The sequence below is a fragment of the Arvicanthis niloticus genome, chromosome 1 (assembly GCF_011762505.2).
Source record: "Arvicanthis niloticus isolate mArvNil1 chromosome 1, mArvNil1.pat.X, whole genome shotgun sequence".
Lineage (NCBI taxonomy): Eukaryota > Metazoa > Chordata > Mammalia > Rodentia > Muridae > Arvicanthis > Arvicanthis niloticus.
The window spans coordinates 134,782,799-134,802,281 of NC_047658.1; the positions used below are offsets into that span (position 1 = coordinate 134,782,799).

At 44.1% G+C, this 19,483-nt stretch overlaps 1 protein-coding gene across 1 annotated transcript; it reads left to right on the plus strand.

Annotated features, from left to right (window-relative positions):
- Positions 1-1,440: 1,440 nt before the first annotated feature.
- Positions 1,441-18,885, plus strand: Kcnv2 (potassium voltage-gated channel modifier subfamily V member 2). The gene is made up of 2 exons (XM_034485500.2): positions 1,441-3,131; positions 16,014-18,885. Exons 1-2 carry the CDS (start codon positions 1,728-1,730, stop codon positions 16,293-16,295), a joined length of 1,686 nt encoding a protein of 561 aa, XP_034341391.1. The 5' UTR covers positions 1,441-1,727; the 3' UTR covers positions 16,296-18,885.
- The last annotated feature ends 598 nt before the right edge of the window (positions 18,886-19,483 follow it).

The following is a 19,483-nucleotide window of genomic DNA, read 5'->3' on the forward strand; positions in this document are numbered from 1 at the left end:
CCGGCTTGTTGCCTAGGAACCTGAGACCATACAGGCCAGGGACCTAGGGGAAAACCATATACTACTGTTTTGCTAAAGGGATGTGGCAATAAAATGACTCCTTATTAGGAGTCTGCTATATCCATAGATCTGTGTCTTGCTTCACCATCATCACAGAAGCTTCCTCCCACAGCAGATGGGAACAAATTCAGAGACCCATGTCCAAACAATATGCAGAGAGTGAGATACCTTGAAACATTCAGGCCTAAAAGGGATGTCTCTATCAATTTTCTCCCCTCAGGCCTCAGGGAGCTCACAGAAGAGGAGGCGGAAAGATTATAAAATCCAGAGGAGACGGACACCAAAGAATCAGGGTCTTCTAGACACAAGACTGGAGCTCATATGAATTCACAGGGACTGTGACAGCGTGCACAGAGCCTACATGGACCTACATGGTATCCTAGAGCTGACAGACTCAGGCACACACCCTCACCCCTATCATAGAAGCTCTCTCCAATGGATAGGCACTTGCAAAGGAAAAAATAGTTTTCTCTAAGGGAGACTCATACAGGAAACAAACTTTAGGGGTAGGCCCCATGCCCATGGCCAACACAAAACTATCTCAACTGTATCTTCAGAGGTTCTTTGTCTCAAAATGTTAAGGCAGGGCTCTTTTTTCTTTTAACCTTATAGGTCCTTTGTGAATGTACTATGGCTCCTGATCTTGAGGCTTTAAGTGATTTCTCTCTCCTCTCTCTCTGTCTCTCTCTGTCTTTCTCTCTTTCTCTGTCTGTCTCTCTCTCTCTCTCTCTCTCTCTATCTCTCTCTCTGTGTGTGTGTGTGTGTGTGTGTGTGTGTGAGTCCCTGTGTCTGTCTGTCTCTGTGTGTTTGTGTGTGTGTGTATCGCTCATGTGTCTCTAGGTCTATATGCATTTCTTGTTCTTTTTCTTTTGCTCTTTTTCTTTTCAGTCACTATGTCATACTCTGATCTATTTGATTCATTTTTATTTTATTATCATTTCTTAGATGCCTGTCCCCCACCCCCACCCCCAGGGAGAAACAGAAACGGTGTGAACTTGAATGGGAGGGTAGGTGGTGAGGAACTGGAGGAGTGTGGAAGGGAAAACTATATTCAGAATATATTGTATGAAAAAAACTATTTTCAATAAAAAGAAAATTCTAGAGGATCTAAACAAATGGTCCTAAACTGACTAGTCATAAGGTCAGCTCTCTGCTGTCATTACTTTCCACGGTAGGTTTTCTGAGGATGGGGGCTTCAGTCTCAAAGGATGAAGACAGGGGCACCCACAGTCTCTAGCTAATTCAGTTGATTTTTTATCTCACTCAGCACACATAACCTAAGCACTTCCCCAGGGCAAGGCTGACCGACATTTTTATTAGCAATAATCTCTGCCTTCTTCTGATTATCTGGAGATTTAAGACCACATAATCACCCTCCACGTCAGAGGTGGGGGGCGGGAGGAGACCGAACTGGCTAAGAGGCCCAAATCCCTCCTAACGCTCGCTTCTTCCGTATCAGCAAGATTAGAGCACTCAAGTCTCTCTGCCACTAGTCTTCAGACCTGGCAGGCTAGCCTAGACTTTTTCAGGCCAGGAGGAAGAGCAGCTTTGATGGTAATGCCTGGGGCCCCAGGTTGCTGGTCTCTCTAAAACAGTGCAGGGCAGTGAGCTCTCCAGGGGCCCTAGACAGGCAGGAGAGACACGCAAGGAATCTGACTCCCACCATCATGCTGAAACAGAACAACGAGAGGAGATGGTCCTTGAGCTACAAGCCCTGGAGTATCCCAGAGACTGAGGGTGTGCCCAACACTGGGCGCAACCAACGCAGGAGCATCTGCTCCTTGGGAGCCCGCACTGGCTCTCAGGCCAGCATCGCACCACAGTGGATCGAGGGCAACTACAATTACTACATTGAGGAAGATGAGGACGGCGGGGAGGAGGGGGAGGACTGGAAGGATGATCTTGCTGAAGAGAACCAGAAGCCGGAGTGCCCCACAGGTCCCGTGGATGGCCACCCTGACACTCCAGCCCAACTGTCCACACTGAAAGTGAATGTAGGCGGCCACACCTATCAGCTGGAATGCTTTGAGCTGGCCAACTACCCCAAAACGCGCCTGGGCCGCCTGGCCACCTCCACCAGCCGCAGCGGCCAGCTGAGACTGTGCGATGACTATGAGGCACAGACAGACGAGTACTTCTTTGACCGTGACCCGGCGGTCTTCCAGCTCATCTACAACTTCTACACATCTGGGGTGTTGCTGGTGCAAGACGAGCTGTGTCCACGCTGTTTCTTGGAGGAGCTGGGCTACTGGGGCGTGAGGCTCAAATACACGCCACGTTGCTGTCGCATCTGCTTCGAGGAGCGGAGGGACGAACTGAGCGAGCAACTGAAGATCCAACGGGAGCTGCGTGCGCAGGCGCAGGCCGAGGAAGCCGAGGAGCTTTTCCGGGACATGCGCTTCTTTGGACCACAGCGTCAGCGCCTCTGGAACCTCATGGAGAAGCCCTTTTCATCCGTGGCAGCCAAGGCCATGGGGGTGGCCTCCAACCTCTTTGTGCTCGTCTCCGTGGTGGCCCTGGCACTCAACACGGTGGAGGAGATGCAGCACCAGGCAGAGCAAGGCGCAGGTGGTGGGGATCCCAGACCCATCTTGGAGCACGTGGAGATGCTGTGCGTGGCTTTCTTCACTCTGGAGTTCCTGCTGCGCCTCGCCTCCACCCCCAACCTGCAGCGCTTTGCACGCAGCGCCCTCAACCTGGTGGACCTGGTGGCCATTCTGCCTTTCTACCTGCAGCTGCTGGTCGAGTGCTTCACGAGCGAGGACCAGGGGCATGGCAAGGGCTCCCCACGGGAACACGACCTGGAGACCGTGGGCCGCGTGGGCAAGGTGGGCCAGGTGCTTCGCATCATGCGCCTCATGCGGATCTTCCGCATCCTCAAGCTGGCACGCCACTCCACAGGTTTGCGGGCCTTTGGCTTCACGCTGCGCCAGTGCTACCAGCAGGTGGGCTGCCTGATGCTCTTCATCACCATGGGCATTTTCTCCTTCTCTGCAGCTGTCTACTCGGTGGAGCACGACGTGCCTGGTACCAACTTCACCAGCATCCTCAATGCTTGGTGGTGGGCCTCGGTGAGTAGCATAGCGCTTGGGCTTCTGCATCCTTTCTATCAGCACAACACACTCTGTGATCCCCTCTTGCCCCCCGAACCCCCCAATTCTTTAGTCATCAGCCTTGTCAAACGTGTCTCTTGGTTTTTCCTGGTTTTGCTCAAGGATAGAGCACCTCTTCACCACATGGTTGCCTCCAACAAAACCTGGATGGATATTATAAGGTTGGAACAACATCAAGATTGTAGTTTACTAACTGAATGGTCCTAAATATTTTTTCAAATCCAGATTTGATGTTTAAAATCCTTGACAGAGAGCTGGTTAGGTGTTGCATGAATCTTGTAATCCCTGCACTATGGAGAGAGGAGGACCAGTAATTCAAGGCCATCTTTGGCCAGATACCCCAAATGTTAGAGGCCAGCTTGGGTTACTTGAGACCCCATCTCAAAAAAAAAAAAAAAAAAAAAAAAAAAAAAAAAAAAAAATTGAAAAGTTAAAGAAAAAAAATAAAATTTTGACAGGTAAAATTTAAGAAAAGTGACAAAAATTCATGTTTTGTGCATTCAGTACAGCTCATCAATGCTTAGTCACCCCTTACTGGACATTTAGTATCCTAAATAGTTTATATGAGTGTTTTCATGTAAACATAACAAACCCATGGCTGCTGTCACTATTTATTTTTAAGAGGACAAGAAGTAGCATCAATTTTTGAAGGACACTATAGATACGTTACAGAAGAGGGTAAGTTTTGGCTGAGCAACACTGAGACTTGAGAACTGACTGCCTCTTATTCTAGCTCAGTGTGAGTGTGGAAAGATGCATCTAAAATGGAAACTACTTCTAACTACCCTGCAGTTCTTTCAAGATAGAGTGTCCTATTTTATAATCAGAAAGAGTGGGTGTAGGCACACTGCTGGAGGTTGCACATGCAAGGACAAAATATGTCCTGCTCTAATTCCACGCCCCTCCCTTGCTCTGCCTTGTGTCTTGCAAGCTTTAGGCCTTTGTCACAGCTCGCCTAAACTGACTGTTGATATCCTACTTATTCTTACCATTGTCTTGAGTACTTGACTCTTTATAGTAACCCATGCCATTTACTTAAAAAGGCCTATTTCTGGTATACTAGATGAATGCTTGAAGGATGCTAACCAGCTCATCTAGAGCAGTTAGTAATTGAATAGATCCTTGGTTTTTCTTCTTCAAAGCAGATGGTAAAGCCTTTAAAGACATTAAGCAAAAATTAAAAGAGCAGTTATTTACATCATTAAGGATGTCAGCACATAGTCTGGTATAATATTTTGAGATAAACTAACCCCAGGGCTACTGACAGAGCAGCGTATTGTGATGGGAGACTTAGAAGGGACAAGCCTCCAATATTCCAACAATTAGCCATGATTCTGGGTAAGTAATGTGAGAATTCCTCCCATTGTTCACCTTCCTCCTTCCCACATCTCTAGGAGAGGAAGTTGGACTTGATGTTCCCTGCAGTTCAATGATCTTCCTTCCTTTCCAACCGTAAAGTCAGTTGAACTTTCCTCAATGGCAGGCAATAACAGGCTCTCCCGAACAGACTTGTCAACGGCTGCTGCTCTGATCATTCCATCTGATATCCCAAGAGATGAAAGGTCATCTCCATAGTAGATAAACCATGTGACAGATGGAGTTCACGGAGGATGATTTGTCCCCAGCAAATGACATTTACTTTGGAGGTGCTGAAAGTGAGAAAGCAAACAGTAAATCCACATGCTGATGATATAATACAGAGATTTAAAGTCAAAGTTTTATTCCTCCAGAGATCTTAAAAGGCTATCCTGTATAGGCAGCAGTATTATGGGACCTTCAACTAGTTTCAACCCACAGTATTTATGCCATGTTAACTAGACTAATATGAATATTTTTTATTAGACCTGTTAATACTGAATTTTTTAACCTTTAGAAATAATTTTGGTGTTCATGTCCATTGGTCACTTAATTTCTTGTACTGATTAGTGAAAACTGAAGGGTTTTTTTGTTGAGAAATTCATTTTATTTAAAATCAGTACTTTTTCTAAAGATAAAGTTTACAACACAAGTTAAATCACCTCACCATTTGTTTTTCTACCTGTGAAATAGTTTACCTATGATTGTTTTAACCAATGTAAGGAGTTTGAGGGTACAGAGCACCTATCTTTCTCAAACACTATTTTTATACACTAAATCTCATATATTCTGACTTCCCCATTTACCAGCCTTACCCCATACCAATGATCATTATCCATTTTATTCTTGGATATCTACAGTACAAATCTTCATGAGGTACACAAGTGACTCATAATGTTGCAACCGGCTCGGCTCTACCTGGCTTGAGACAAAAGACTTAACAAGCCTGAATAGTTACTATGTTGCGGCCTGCTCCACTCTACCTGGCTTCAAACTGCCACTCAGTTCTTCGGGTCAGGGTCTAGAGGGAGAGAGAGTGAGGATAACGAGAAAAGACGCAAGGAATGGAGACAAGACAGAGGTTCTGATCAAGTCTCTTTATTTGAAGGGAAATCTAGGGTATTTATACACTTTTGCCACGCCCCTTGTAGGCACGTGGATATGACATAAGCCTTGGAGGCGTGGCTAGCATGTGGATAGCTGCTTTCTAGCTGCTTTCTGCTAAAAGTCAGCTCCCAACAGGTCCCCCTTTTTAATTATTTTTTCAAAAGGGAAGGCTGGGAAAACTTACAGAAACCGTGCCTGTCCTAGGTTGGAACAAAGGACCCCAGCCTTCCTTTCCTTGGATACTCAACAGCCATTGGTTGAGCTCCTGTCTTAGGATGGTGAGGCCTCCCTTCTTTTAGGGGCAAGGGTCTCGGTATGCTCTCTTACCCGTCATTGACTATCCGGCTTAGCGTAAGTTAGGGGTTAATCCTCGTCAGTCTTGATGACAGAGGTTTCAGAGTCCCCTACTTCCAGCCTATAATAATGGACCTGTATGGGTTTCATTTAAATAGCATCTATCTGTTGCCGTATAAAAGCCATCAGTCTGTTGAACAGCATAAACCCGAGAGACAAGAGACTTAATGCCTAAATAGTCAGTATAAACAGCAACACTCTTTTTAAAGGCAACACAGAAATACAGAACTGATCATAGCTTTGATCTTAACAAAACAAGTAAGGAAATTCCCTGTCCCTGCTCAGTCAATCTCAAACCCCAAAAACAACTATAACAACTGTGGTAGTGGGTTCAAACAATGTACTCCACTAAATCATAAGTCAGAGAATCAAGAGTCCGATAGAGCCACTCTAGAGATTCAGGTGGTGATGTCTCCTTCAGCGTTGAGAACTTCCCAAGTCAGGTTTGCTCGTTGATCTGTTCCAGTTTGAAGGCAATTGTGAAGCATCTTCAGGTTTCCTTCATATTTCCTGCAAAGAAAAATTATGCTTCTCAGGGGGTTTCTCCTCCCTGGATTTGTTATTGTTGTCTATTTGTTTAATCAGTCTCTCTGGCAGCCAACATGCAGCATCTGCAGTTTGGGAATATATGCAAACAGAACCTCTTCCCCAGATAAGCACTGGATCTGGCCCATTCCAGGTTCCAGTTAATGGGTCTTTCCAGAGGACTGTTGCAAAATTCTTTTTGGTATCAGGATGCCAGAATCCTCTTTTAGAATTTTTATATTTGTGATTAGTAGGGAACAATGGAAGTAACAATAGTTGAGCTATCCTCCTTCCTGTAGGAATAGTGACTATATTCTGAATTGCCTGTGCCATTACCTTAATCTCACCTTGATAATCATTGTCTATAACTCCAGGAAAAATTTGTAGTCCCTGCATAGTAGCACTGCTTCTTCCCACTATCAGGCCAAACGCATTTGAATAGAGCGGTCCAAACACTCCAGTGGGTAAGGCCTGAGATCCCATTTCTGGGGTTAATACTGTGTGGGTGGCAGAACTGAGGTCCAGTCCTGCGCTTCCTGATGTTGCTCGACTAAGTTCAGAAAGGGATTGGTGTTTGTTGGTATGACACTGACTGCTCCATAAGCCTGTTTTGGCTTGCGTTGGTTCAGGGCCTGGAGCTGGCCCCTGATTATGGGAAAGGGTGTTTCCTTGTACGTCTCTTTTGGACCTACATTCACTAGCCCAATGCCTTCCACATTTGCAAAGTGGGCAGAGCCCAGGCTGTTTGCTGGGCTGTCTCTGGGTTAACTCATTTTCTGCCTTGCAATCTCTTGCAAAGTGTCTAGGCTTGCCACATTTAAAACATGCCTTTCTGTCTCTACTTGCCAAAAATTTTCTTACTGATTGTCCTTGCATAGCAGCCGCCATAGCTAAGCCCTGTTGGTAGGAGGGACCTATGTCAGAACAGAGTCTGATATACCCTGTTAGATCTGTCTTTTTCCTGTAGGGTCTAATGGCCGCTTGGCAGGCAGAATTGGCATTTTCATACGCAAATTGTTTCACATAATCTACACCTGCCTCTGCATTACCAAAATTCTTCCCTGCTGTTGTCATTAATTGATGAACAAAGTCAGAAAATCATTCATCAGGCCCTTGCCTGACTGTTGTTAAAGATGCACCAGGGTCTCCCTTTACCGGGAGTTTACGCCAAGCCTTCATGGCTGCATTTTGAATTTGAGCATATAAACCTGGATCATATTGCATCTGGTTATCACTAGAAGCAAATTGCCCTTCTCCTACTAAGGCATCAAAGGACCAACCATTGCCTGCCTGAATGTTTCTACTAGCTGTCTCTTTACAATTCTCATGATACTCTGATTTCCAAATAAAATAGTCTCCACCACTAAGAACTGCTTTCACTAACGTATTCCAATCACTAGGAGTCAGCCACTCCTCTGCGGCAGACTCTAAAATTGCAAGAGTAAAGGGAGCAGTGGCACCGTATTGAGATACGGCATTTTTTTAATTCTTTAATAATTTGAAAATTAAACCCTATGTGATGTCTCCAAGCAACCCCTTGAGCGTCTCTGGTCTCTGATACAGGGAAAGCCTTAGCGTCTCCCTCCTCTGGCTGATCTGTAGCTGAATTAAAGCTAGAGGATAGGGACTGCCTTTGGACACCAGCTAGAGGAACGTGAAAATCCAGGGAATTTTCGCAGTTGGCCTCTGGAGACCTCTTCCCTGTCCTTATTTTTTGTAGCTGATTAATTAAGTCCTGATACTCTTTTTCTAACTCTATCAGTTGTTTAAGGGTAGAAATTTTGTCCCGTAACTCCTTTTTGGGATCTACAACCACTGTCTCCACAATGGGAGCCTCTGGAAGTGGAGGTGCACTTGGAGAAGGCCTTTCAGAGTCATAGTATTTAATTGCCTCTTTCTCTAGGTCGGCACAATCTGGCTCTGACAAATTGTCATCAACCTTTGGTTGTTTTTTGGATTCTAATTTCGGACGTTTCTTTTTATTTTGAACCTGAAAGACAGCATTTAAACAACGTAACAAAAGCAGGCAATTAACACATGTGAGCAGCAAACAACAGAACAAAAGCAGAGAGTTAAGTTCAGGCTGACTTATTTCTTGCCCCATTTTCATTATACCTTTCTTGACACAGCAGATTCCTGTGGCAGTCAGCAGATCCTTCTAACGTCCTAACTGGGTCCCCATTTCCTAACATCCTAACGTTCCTAACATCCTTCACTGGGTCTCTGGTTCCCTCTGCCCTCTGCCAAAAATGTTGCAACCGGCTCTGCTCTACCTGGCTTGAGACAAAAGACTTAACAAGCCTGAATATGACATAAGCCTTGGAGGTGTGGCTAGCATGTGGATAGCTGCTTTCTAGCCGCTTTCTGCTAAAGGTCGGCTCCCAACATCATAACTTGTGATTTCTTCCTGAGCAAATATAAGAGCACAGTAGGGACAATTTCCTTGATTATTCTAGGACCCATGGCATTCCTCAGAACTGATGCTATATATATATATATATATATATATATATATATATATATATATATATATATATATATCTTCTTGGTACTTCGATTATCTTGCCTGTTGTGTACTTATACATTGTATTATCAGGATCAAGGAGAACAGAACAGCATGAAATGATATACACAAAGCGCCCTGCTTCTTAAATGTAGCTATAAAGTGAGATGTGGGCAATTAGGATCAATATTTTGAATAACACACAGAGGTCCATCTTCTTCACTGAGGGTCTGCAGTGTGCCAGTCATACCCTAAACACTAAGCATGAATGATGCCCAGGGACGTATCTTTTCATTATGGTGCTTGCATTTTAGTGCAGACAGAAACATAATAATTTCTGATATTGGTGAGGGGAAACATGGACTAGCAGGAGAGAGAGCAGCTGGGATGATAGAGTCACTTTTTGGTGATATAGCAGAAACGTCAATTTGGAGATGAGATGACATTGAGATCAAGTTGGAACCATGAGAAGAAATGCACTTAAATCCACATGACTGGACAGACTGAGAATCTGAGAAGTGGACTTTTGACATGCTAATTTAAAAACATAAATAAAAATAAAGAAGTGGGCCACAAGTATTTTATTAATCATATATAAATTTTACCAATAAATTGAATTCAACCCCCAAATACATATACATTTTGTTTACTTATAAAGTATGTTACAAGTTACTTACTGTCATAGCAGTGATATACTGTAACCCATGCCAACACTCAGTGACCTTAGACATCAAGCATTCACTTAGCACGTGAGTATAAAAGTGAGCTCCTTAATCTGCATATGGCAACACACACTTTTAATCCTAGCATTTAGGAGGCAAAACCAGGCAGACCTTTGAGAGATTGAAGCAAGCCTGGTCTATGTAGCAAGTTCCAAGCCAGCCAGGACTGCAGAGTGAGGTCTGCTCTCAAAATAAAGAAATAAATGATAATGAGCAACTAGTGTGGACAGTTTAAACTAGAAGCTCTTTCCATCTGGTGACACTCGCCCTCACGTGTGACGGTCTAGCTGAGGGAAAGACGGTATGAAGATAGGATGAGATAACTGGGGCTACATGTCCTTCCTACTTCAGCAGGCCTGTCTCTGCGGCTGTGGCAAAGGTCAGGAGAGAGAGCACAAACCTAGGCACACACTCTACCGTATCACTTTTGTTCATATTTGCTCAACTTGTTGGGAGGTAGATAACGATATCGCTCAACCCAAAGCAAGTCACGTGACCATACTCAGGCAAGGGTGAGGGCAAGTGAGCCCAGGATAGGAAAGCTCTGTGAGATTAATAAGAAAAAACCTTGATGATAGAGTGATACTGTAAGTTAGATCCAATAATAATCATTCTACTGTAGTCATATTACTGCTCAAGTAGATTATAGCCAAACACCCACTCCTCAAAATATCAAGATGGAGTCAAATGAAACTTGATTCTCCCCCCCCCCTTTTTTTTTTTTTTGGCTTTGACACAGGGTCTTACTCTGGCTGTCCTGGAACTCACCAACAGACCAGGATGGCCTTGAAGTCCTGGTTCAAGATCCATCTGCCTCTGCCTCTCAAATGCTAGAATTAAAGGTATGAGCTCCCACTCTCAGCTGTGATTGATAGTCTCTTCCACTACTCCAGAGCTGTGTTCCTTGTACCCCATAATGAAACACAGACTCTCCGACCCATTCTATGTATGTTCACCCCTTACCAGAACGTACAGAACAGCTCCCAAGCTGATCTGTTTTTAATATCATCCCTCTTTCTAATGCCAAGAGTCTGTCAACCCTCTGTAGTTCAACTCAGGGTTTTAAGGCGAATAAGTCACTTCTGTTATTATAAAGAGTTTTGAATTATAGGACAGATCTTATATCTGCAAGAACAAATCCCCCATGGAGCCTTAGGTCTGCAGTTGTTCATGTAGTAGTATGGAAGACTACCCCTCGCATCTGTCAGATGCTGGTTATTTGTGAGCTAATGTAATAAAAAAACACATGTAACATACTAGCCTGTAGTAAGTAATTAATAAATAGAACCTACCACATCTAGCTGATGCTGTATCACAATGTAAGCAATAACCTCTGATTCCAGATCTTTTTTAGGGGAAATTAATACAGAAGTTATCCCTTCTCCACCAGTGCCTGGTGAAGGCGGAGGTTTGGGGGAAGAGTGTGAGACACACAGAAGGGCAGGTTTCTGACTCTGCAGATCAACAGGCCATGCCTGGAGCAGTGCCTAACATGGGGTAGGGGGTTGGGGGTGGTGTTCAGAATTGCCCAAGAGTGAGTAAATGAATCCTTTGGGTCAACAGTAGCTCTGTGATAAAGCTGTAACCATCAGCTTCCTGAGTGGGTTTGTTTTCAAGTAAAAGGCTAGTTGGACCTTCAACAAACCATTTCCTTTGGACTCTTCCAGGTCAAGTTAATGTTGTAGGAGTCAAAGAGGAAACTAGGGCGTAAACTCGTCACTTTGAAAACTCTCCCAAAAGGAAAAGTATCTTGAAATCTGAGGCACCAGATAATTGTGCCCCATAGAGATGGCTCCTGTCTTTGTTTTCCTAAGTGATGGTATCATTTCCTTGGAAATAGTTGGTCTTTACAAGATCATAAAATAAATTTTATTTTAATTGGCTGCTTGGAAAAGATGCTTATGTGAAGTGAGTTAGGTTACAGTCAGGAAAATGGAAATCAAAGTGGTCGTGTGCTACGAGGAAAAAGATGCACTGTTATTAGGAGGTAGAAGAGAAGACGTAGCAAATGGAGAGGATAACTGTTGGCCTTAGAACAGGAAGAACAAATGGGAGATGGTAGTGTGGTCAGACTTAGACACACAGGGGAGGGCCATGGGGAGCCATTGCAGATTTATATGGTGGCACCATGAGGCAGATGCGGGAGTTTTGGGAATTTCAAACTATTTGAGCCAGATGATGATGATGGTAGTGATGGTGGTGGTGGTGGTAGTGGTGATGGTGGTAGTGGTGATGGTGGACGGTGGCAGTAGAGGAAACCAGAACAGAGACCTTCATATCTCCCTCCTACCTCCCAGCCTCCATGACCCTGCTCTGAAAAATGGCCAGCAAGGAAAACTGGGAAATGTAGACTGTAGAATCCTAGTTGTAGAATTACAGAAAGCGTTGAAGTTCTAGCTTCTTCAGAAACAGTCATAAATGAAGCAACAGTTCAAAGACACTTTGGTTTGTTATCTTAGAGGCTCCTGCTCTGGGAGTGGGCCCCTTGTGTGTCTCTACAGCATGGTCCTCCTCTTTTTCAGGATGACTTCAGTGGACTGTGGTGAGTATCAAAGGGATAGAGAGCATCAGATAAGATGCGTAGGGCATCTTTAGTGTGTGGGTTTTTGTAGGTAGATTGATAGACCCCTGACTTTTTCATCCATGGATTTGCCTTAGCTCCAGCCAATCTCCTCCTCATTGTACCACCTACAGTCATGATATAACCATGACACACAGTAACATCCAAATGAGAGTTACTGTTTAGTGTTGATCTCATTCTTACTTCAGAATGCTCTGAGGAATTGCCCCAGAGTGGTTGCATCCAGTATTTCTGAGGAAGGCAAACTGAAAACAAAATTAATTATCAGGATGTGTACAGGTACTCATACCCATCTGAGTTGTTTCTTTACATTCTAATCCTCAAGAGGAATATCTGTTGCAACAGCAGCATGGATAAGTAACCTTGGAAGGACGACATCAACTCTTGAGTATAGTTTTAGGAGGAAAAACAGTGAGCCTTTACTGCCTCTACTTATTTGGGAAACCAGAAGGGGTACTAATTATTTTCTTAATTACCTTTATTTCCTGGCATCATCCACCCTAGATGCATGAACTACTGGCTGCCAAGGCATCTTCTCTACCCCATTCTTGCTTATTGATGGAGAGATTCCAGTGTGATATTCCTGTTTCAGAGGAAATTCTGATCCTTCTCTGAATAGTGCTTTGGTAGGTCAGGCTTTGTTGATTAGTGAGCAAGCTGTCAGGGGAAGGTCAAGCTCTGAGTCTTGAAACCCTAAACTAGGGGACATCTGCGAGTTTTCAGTAGAATGGTCAGCTTCCAGGATAAGACTGACTGAATAGCCAGTTTTGCTACATATTTGGATGAATTGCAGACACTTTGGTCACATTTCCAAACTCATCTTCTGCTAATGGGAAAAGTCACTCTGTGAGGTCATTTGAGTCAGTCTGAGGCCTTCAGTGTTAATATCTATGGAGATGAGACATGTTCTATGGAATCTGTAGAAACTTCCTAAACCAAGAAGTCCTACCCCAGTAGCAAGGGAAGAGAACAAGTTTACAACCAGAGATAGTTGCACATGCCTTTAATCCAAATACTTGGAAGGTAGAGGCAGGCAGATCTCTGTGAGTTCTAAGCCTGATCCACATAGTGAGTTCCAAACAGCCAGAGCTACATTGTGAGATTCTGTCTCTAAAGAAAAAAAAAAAAACAAGGTTACATATTAAATATTTGAATCAAATTACTCACAAAACAGATAGCAAAACAACTCTACATTTTGAACATATTCTTGGGAACCAGACAAGCATAGCCTCCTAGTAGGAGAGGTCTCTTCTCTAAAACTAGAAATCCAAGATACTCAAGATTTTTTCAGCCTGATTATGTATAACAGATAATTTGTTCTTATTTAAGACAAATAAATTTGCTCTTGACTTTTCCCTCGAAGTTCAGCCAAGAAACAAAAATAAGAATGATGTAATTATACTATGATCTCAAAGGAAATGAAAAAAGAAAAAAGAAGAAATAAAAATGAAAAGATCTTGATAATTTATGGGAAACAAAACTCAAAGAAAATAAGGTTGGGGGTGAAGCTAAGCCAGTATGAGAATTAATCAAAAGTTTAACAACAACACTTTGTCCTAATCATTTTCTTTTCTCTATGTTGTCCTAGCTCCAACACATATACCATTGGACCCTTGTGTGTCTGACTAAGTGCAAGGCCCTCTCCTTTGGAGCTGTATCATCTTCTAAAACTATCTTTTCCTATCCCATGTCCCACTAACCAAACTCTCTTTAGTGGTCCCTATGGAGAATCAGTTGGCTGGTCATCATAGTGAGAGATGCAAACCACAACTAAGTTCACACACCTCAAGAGAGGTCTGTCTGACTTTGGTATGGCCAGCGACAAAAGACGTATATGCAGACACATACAGATACAGAGAGGAACTGAAGTGTGACTTGGTCTCTGTTGCTCTTTATGTTCTTATCCAGAGTGTGGGAAAAGAATATCCTCTACCAAAAATCTCCCTCACCCTGCATTTAGCCAAAGTTTGAAGGAACCTATTTCTATAGCTTCTGGGTCTAGTAGACACAAGAGAGGTCAAGTTCCTAGTAGAGAGTAGGCTCCATAAGTGTTTCTGTTTGCTTCTCTTGAGCTGGGGCCAGCTTTAAGACAGAGTCCCTCAGGTCTCCCTCACGAATGAGCTCCCCACGGCCTGTGAGTAAACACACCATGGATTCCTATTACAATCAATTATTATCTCTATTATTTGTCAAAAGTAGAAACTGAGGCAGAAAGAATTTAGCTGCTTTGCCCAAAACTCACACAACTGTGAAGTGGTTTGGACCAGGGATGTCAGGTATGGTGGTCCTTATTTCTTTAACTCTGTTTAAGCTGCCCAGCCTCTGCCATGCTGGCTTGTGTTCTACAGTGAGAAAAGGGAGTTCTCTTGTCAGAGGTGGAGCAGTGAGCCTTGGGACCTGCCCTTCCTTGCAGGCATACCTTTCCCTGTCTGTGGACCAGATGGGTCTGTGGCTCTTTGCCACTGGCTTTGCCCAGCTGACTCTTTGTCTCCATTTTGTTCTAATCAATCAGCTACATTTGAAGGTTCAAACTAACCTTTGCATCATTAGCAAGAAAAGTGCTTACATCTCTGAGCCAAAGGAGGCCATCTCAGTATGACAAGGGAGTGACCGTATAATTACTGCCACCTGTTGGAAGCTCAGGACAAACTTCACACAAACCCATGGAGCAGCAAGCAGGCCTGGAGTTGGGCAACAGGAAGGTTTTACCACTGCAAGCAACAGCCCTGCTACAGAGGCTTCTAGTGACTTAATCTGGGGACCAATGGAAGCACATGAGGCATAGAAATAGTCCCCCGGGGGCTTCTGCAGGGTTTGCTCTGCCTGTCCTAAGTGGTAACTAGTCCTGCGGGGATGTGCATTTTAAACAGGAAGCTTGTTAACTGAAATAAATCTCTAAATTAGTAGGATTTAAAACAGGGTGACAAGAACAAAGAAAGGAATTTTATGAAGGATAAATATAGTTTTGTTCTATGAGGTCTTCTGAGGGCCCCTTTGCAAAGCAATGAGTGTATTTCTCTACATGTACCAAATTAAAGGGTCTCCGTTAAAAAGCCAATTGAATTATACAACAGCTCTGGGCAGTTTTACAACTATCCCTTTTAAAGACTAGGTGAGCACAGTAGAGGTAGTCGGAGGCACCCTGGGTACATGATACAGTGCCCACTCCTTTGTATTTACTTTTGCATTCCCTCTTCACTAGAACCCTGAGAGATGGTCTCAGTGTCTAAATGTATGTCCCAAGATCCACCAGCTAGGAAGGGTCAATCTGGACTTGAACACTGATCTGGTTGCTTCTAACCTCAAGCTTTCGAATCAATCCCCCTGTCTTAACACAGGCCCCAACTGGAAGGGGTGTAGAAACAAGACAGTTGCTGCACACGTTCCATGATGGGAACTCAGCAAATGTTACATAAATGCTTGTTCCTACGGCTGCTTAATGGCGATCGTATTTCCCTGTGCTGCATGTGAAAACACTGGTACCCTACAGTCAGCATTCTAGTCTTTTAGCTCCACGGCTTGTATTCCTTGCATAGCATAGTCCTGCAGGCAGCTTTGAAAGCTGCCTGGGGGGGGGAGGGGGGGCTCTGAGCAATTTCCATGTGCACCTCTAGGGTGCCAGGGTTCTTTACTGCAGGCTCCTCTTCCTTCTCAGGGCTAACCATTCCATATTTCTTTTTTTTTCCTTTTAGGTAAGCATCTCCACTGTGGGCTATGGAGACATGTATCCAGAGACCCACCTGGGCAGGCTTTTTGCCTTCCTCTGCATTGCTTTTGGAATTATTCTCAACGGGATGCCCATTTCTATCCTCTACAACAAGTTCTCCGATTACTACAGCAAGCTCAAAGCTTACGAGTACACCGCCATCCGTAGGGAACGAGGAAAGGTGAACTTTATGCAGAGAGCCACAAAGAAAATGGCTGAATGTTTATCTAAAAGTCATGCACAGTCCACCATGAGGCAAGAGAATTAAGGCTTCATTAGGACACAAGGCTTGTAGAACCCATGAATTTCAAAGTGTCATTGCTTCTTTTAAAATGATGGTCTCCTCCCTGGCAGCAGAGGGGCATGGCAAGCCGACACACACAAAGAGCATTCTGCTCAAAGTTCTAACTCTTTAAGAATGCTCATTTGGGCCCAAACTCAAGATGCTTCACATCGCTCTTTAGCTAGATTGTGTTTATGTATGATGTCAATACTGGAAATGGCTCCAAGGAAGCAACTTCTTAGATTTCTCTTTTAGCTTCTCATGGCATCTAGCTTGATGCATATATTTAGACTTGAATTGACTGAAGATGGTTTTTCCTAGTTCAAAGCAGGAGGAGGGGCTCTTAATTTTCCAGAGAATAGAGCATCACAGCAGGAGCTGCATAAGCTTGGAGTCAGACCAACCTCTCAGCCAGAATCCCAGACCTACTGGATGGATGGTTTATAGGAACTTACTTCATCCTTCTGAGCCTTGGTCTCTTCAACTATGATATATACAAAGTCTTAAGGATGAGTGTTGGGGTTGAACATAATGTAAGTGCTCTATGCATAGTAGCTGTCCAAAGTGTCTGAGTGGGTATCACCTGATACATTCTCAGTGGTTTACAACCAAAGGCAGTTCTTCTCCCGAGGGCACATTTGGAGATGTTTTTGATTATCACTATAATTAAAAAGGACAAAGCTGGTTCCTAGCATCTAGTAGATTAGAGAGTCATGGGATTCTGTAGATCCCTGCAGTGTACTGTAGCTTCTACCAGTACAAATTACTAGATGTCAGTAATGCAGATGTTGAGGAACCTCTGTCTATGGGAACCCAAACTTGGTCCATGAAATTTTTCTGTGTGTCCATGAATTTCTCCCTCCCTCAAAAGGAGCCCCCACTGACCTCACCGTTAACTCAGACTTCCATTCTTTTTGTTTCCCAGAAAAGGGGCGAGAGAGCAAAAGTGCCTTCTCAATAATTGCTGTATGGCAAGCCCTGAGAGAAAGACCTCTCTAGACTGAGGGTTGAAAACCAGTGCCCCTTGGGTCATTTCTCTTTTTGAGACCTTTCTTTTAATTCTTTTCTGGGTCCACGGGGCTCCCGTAAATTGAAGTCTTGAAATTGAAGGCTCATTTGAACAGAGCACACAGAGATTTGCCCCCTATAACTGGAGCTTGTGATGCTATTGAATTCTTCTTAGGGTGTGACTGCCCCATCTGGATCATATATAAGAATAATTGTGCTACTGACAGTGACAAATGTTAGGGACTACACATCTAGTCTGTAACTTCATATAACCCTCAATACATCCCTAAGTTAGATACTGTGGTTGTTGTATTTAAGGAGAAATGGAGGCTTAGCGATCCATACACTCTCCTAGCCACTAAAATAGTGGGACTGGGCTTTAAGCCTAGGTTCATCTGAGGCACAAGACTCTGTTGGAAGTCTAAACATGTGACTTTCATACATTATGACAAAAGTGCCTGAAGAGTGGACAAAGTGTACTGTTCTGAGATTACTAAATCTAGGAGGTCATAGCATCAGTGCTGGTTAGTTCTCGTTGTCAACTTGATACAACCTAGAGTCACCTGGGAAGTAGGAACCTCAATTGAGAGATTGCTCTGATCAGAGTGATCTGTGACCATGGCTTTGTCTGTGAGAGGTTGTCTTGACTGATGATTGCAAGGAATCTTGGCTTTGATAAGTAAGCACTAGGACTTACATATGATTATTGTTTGAGGGCCTAGCCCACAGTGGGCGACATCATCCCTAGCAAGTGAGCCTAGGCTGTATAAGAAAGCTAGATGAATGTGAGCCAGGGAACAAGCCAGAGAGTGAGCCAGCAAGCATCATTCCTCCATGGTTTCTGCTTCAAGCTCCCGTCCTGATTTCTCTTAATGATGAATTTCAACCTAGACATGTAAGATGAAATATGCCCTTTCCTCCCCAGGTTACTTTTGATCCTGGTGTTTCACAGCAACAACAAATCAAAAGAGTGTCTTACTCTGTTTTGTGGGGCTGTCACAGAATACTGTGAATTGATCAATGTATATAGTGTTTATTTCCCTCAGCTCTGGAGGTTAGAACTCTAAAATCAAGACACGGGCAGGTTGGGATGTAGGTTCAAGCTGCTCTCTACAGTCAAGATGGTGCCTTTTTGGTGCATTCTACAGAGAAGACTGTGTCCTAAAAGCAAAAGGCTCCTTCCGGTCTGGGCCAGAACACTGAGCAGATCTTGGGTGGCAGCTCTGCCCCCAACATCCAAGAACCCAGAGGAAGCAGGGATCCCAGGTGCTCGAACTCAGGCAGTATCCTAGGTAAGCAGACAGCAGGGCCCGCCCTAAACAGGGAGTAACTGGGAACCAAAAGGACCCAGGAAGTTACTCCTGGCCCGGAACACTGGTTCCTTCCAGTCTGGGCCAGAGCACTGAGCAGATCTTGGGTGGCAGCTCTGTCCCCAACCTCCAAGAACCCAGAGGAAGCAGGGATCCCAGGCGCTCTAACTTGGACAGTGTCTTAGAAACTAGTTCTCAGATCTGAGGCCTAGATCAGACCTCTGCCAGGTCTGCTGTTGTGTGGACCCCGGATTCCACCCGAGACATACTGGAAGGCCCACTCAATCCAGATCCACAGAGGAACAAATGAACTCAGAGCTTCAGACAACATATCCTGAGATATTCTAGAGGAGACACTGCACCCAGAACAGCAGACACCTAGCTGGACTACTACCTTGGAGGCACCATATCCTGAGGCATCCTAGAGGTACCACTGTAATCAGTGCAGCTGGAAAAGATCACAGAGACATCTGGACCCCTAGGAGATCAGACACAAGTTAGATAACTAGAAAGACAGGCTTCAGTCAGAGACAGCAAGTACAGGCAGCACTAGAGTTAACCAGATGGCAAAAGGCAAGAGCAAGAACTTGAGCAACAGAAACCAAAGTTACATGGCATCATCAGAACCCAGTTCCCTCATCACAGCAAGCCCTGAACACCCCATCACACCAGAAAAGCAGGAATCAGAATTAAAATCACTTCTCATGATGATGATAGAGGGCTTTAAAAAAGACATAAATAACACTCTCAAAGAACTTAAGGAGAGCACTGCTAGACAGATAGAAACCCTTAAAGAGGAAACACAAAAATCCCTTAAGGAATTTCAAGAAAATGCAACCAAACGGGAAAATGAAT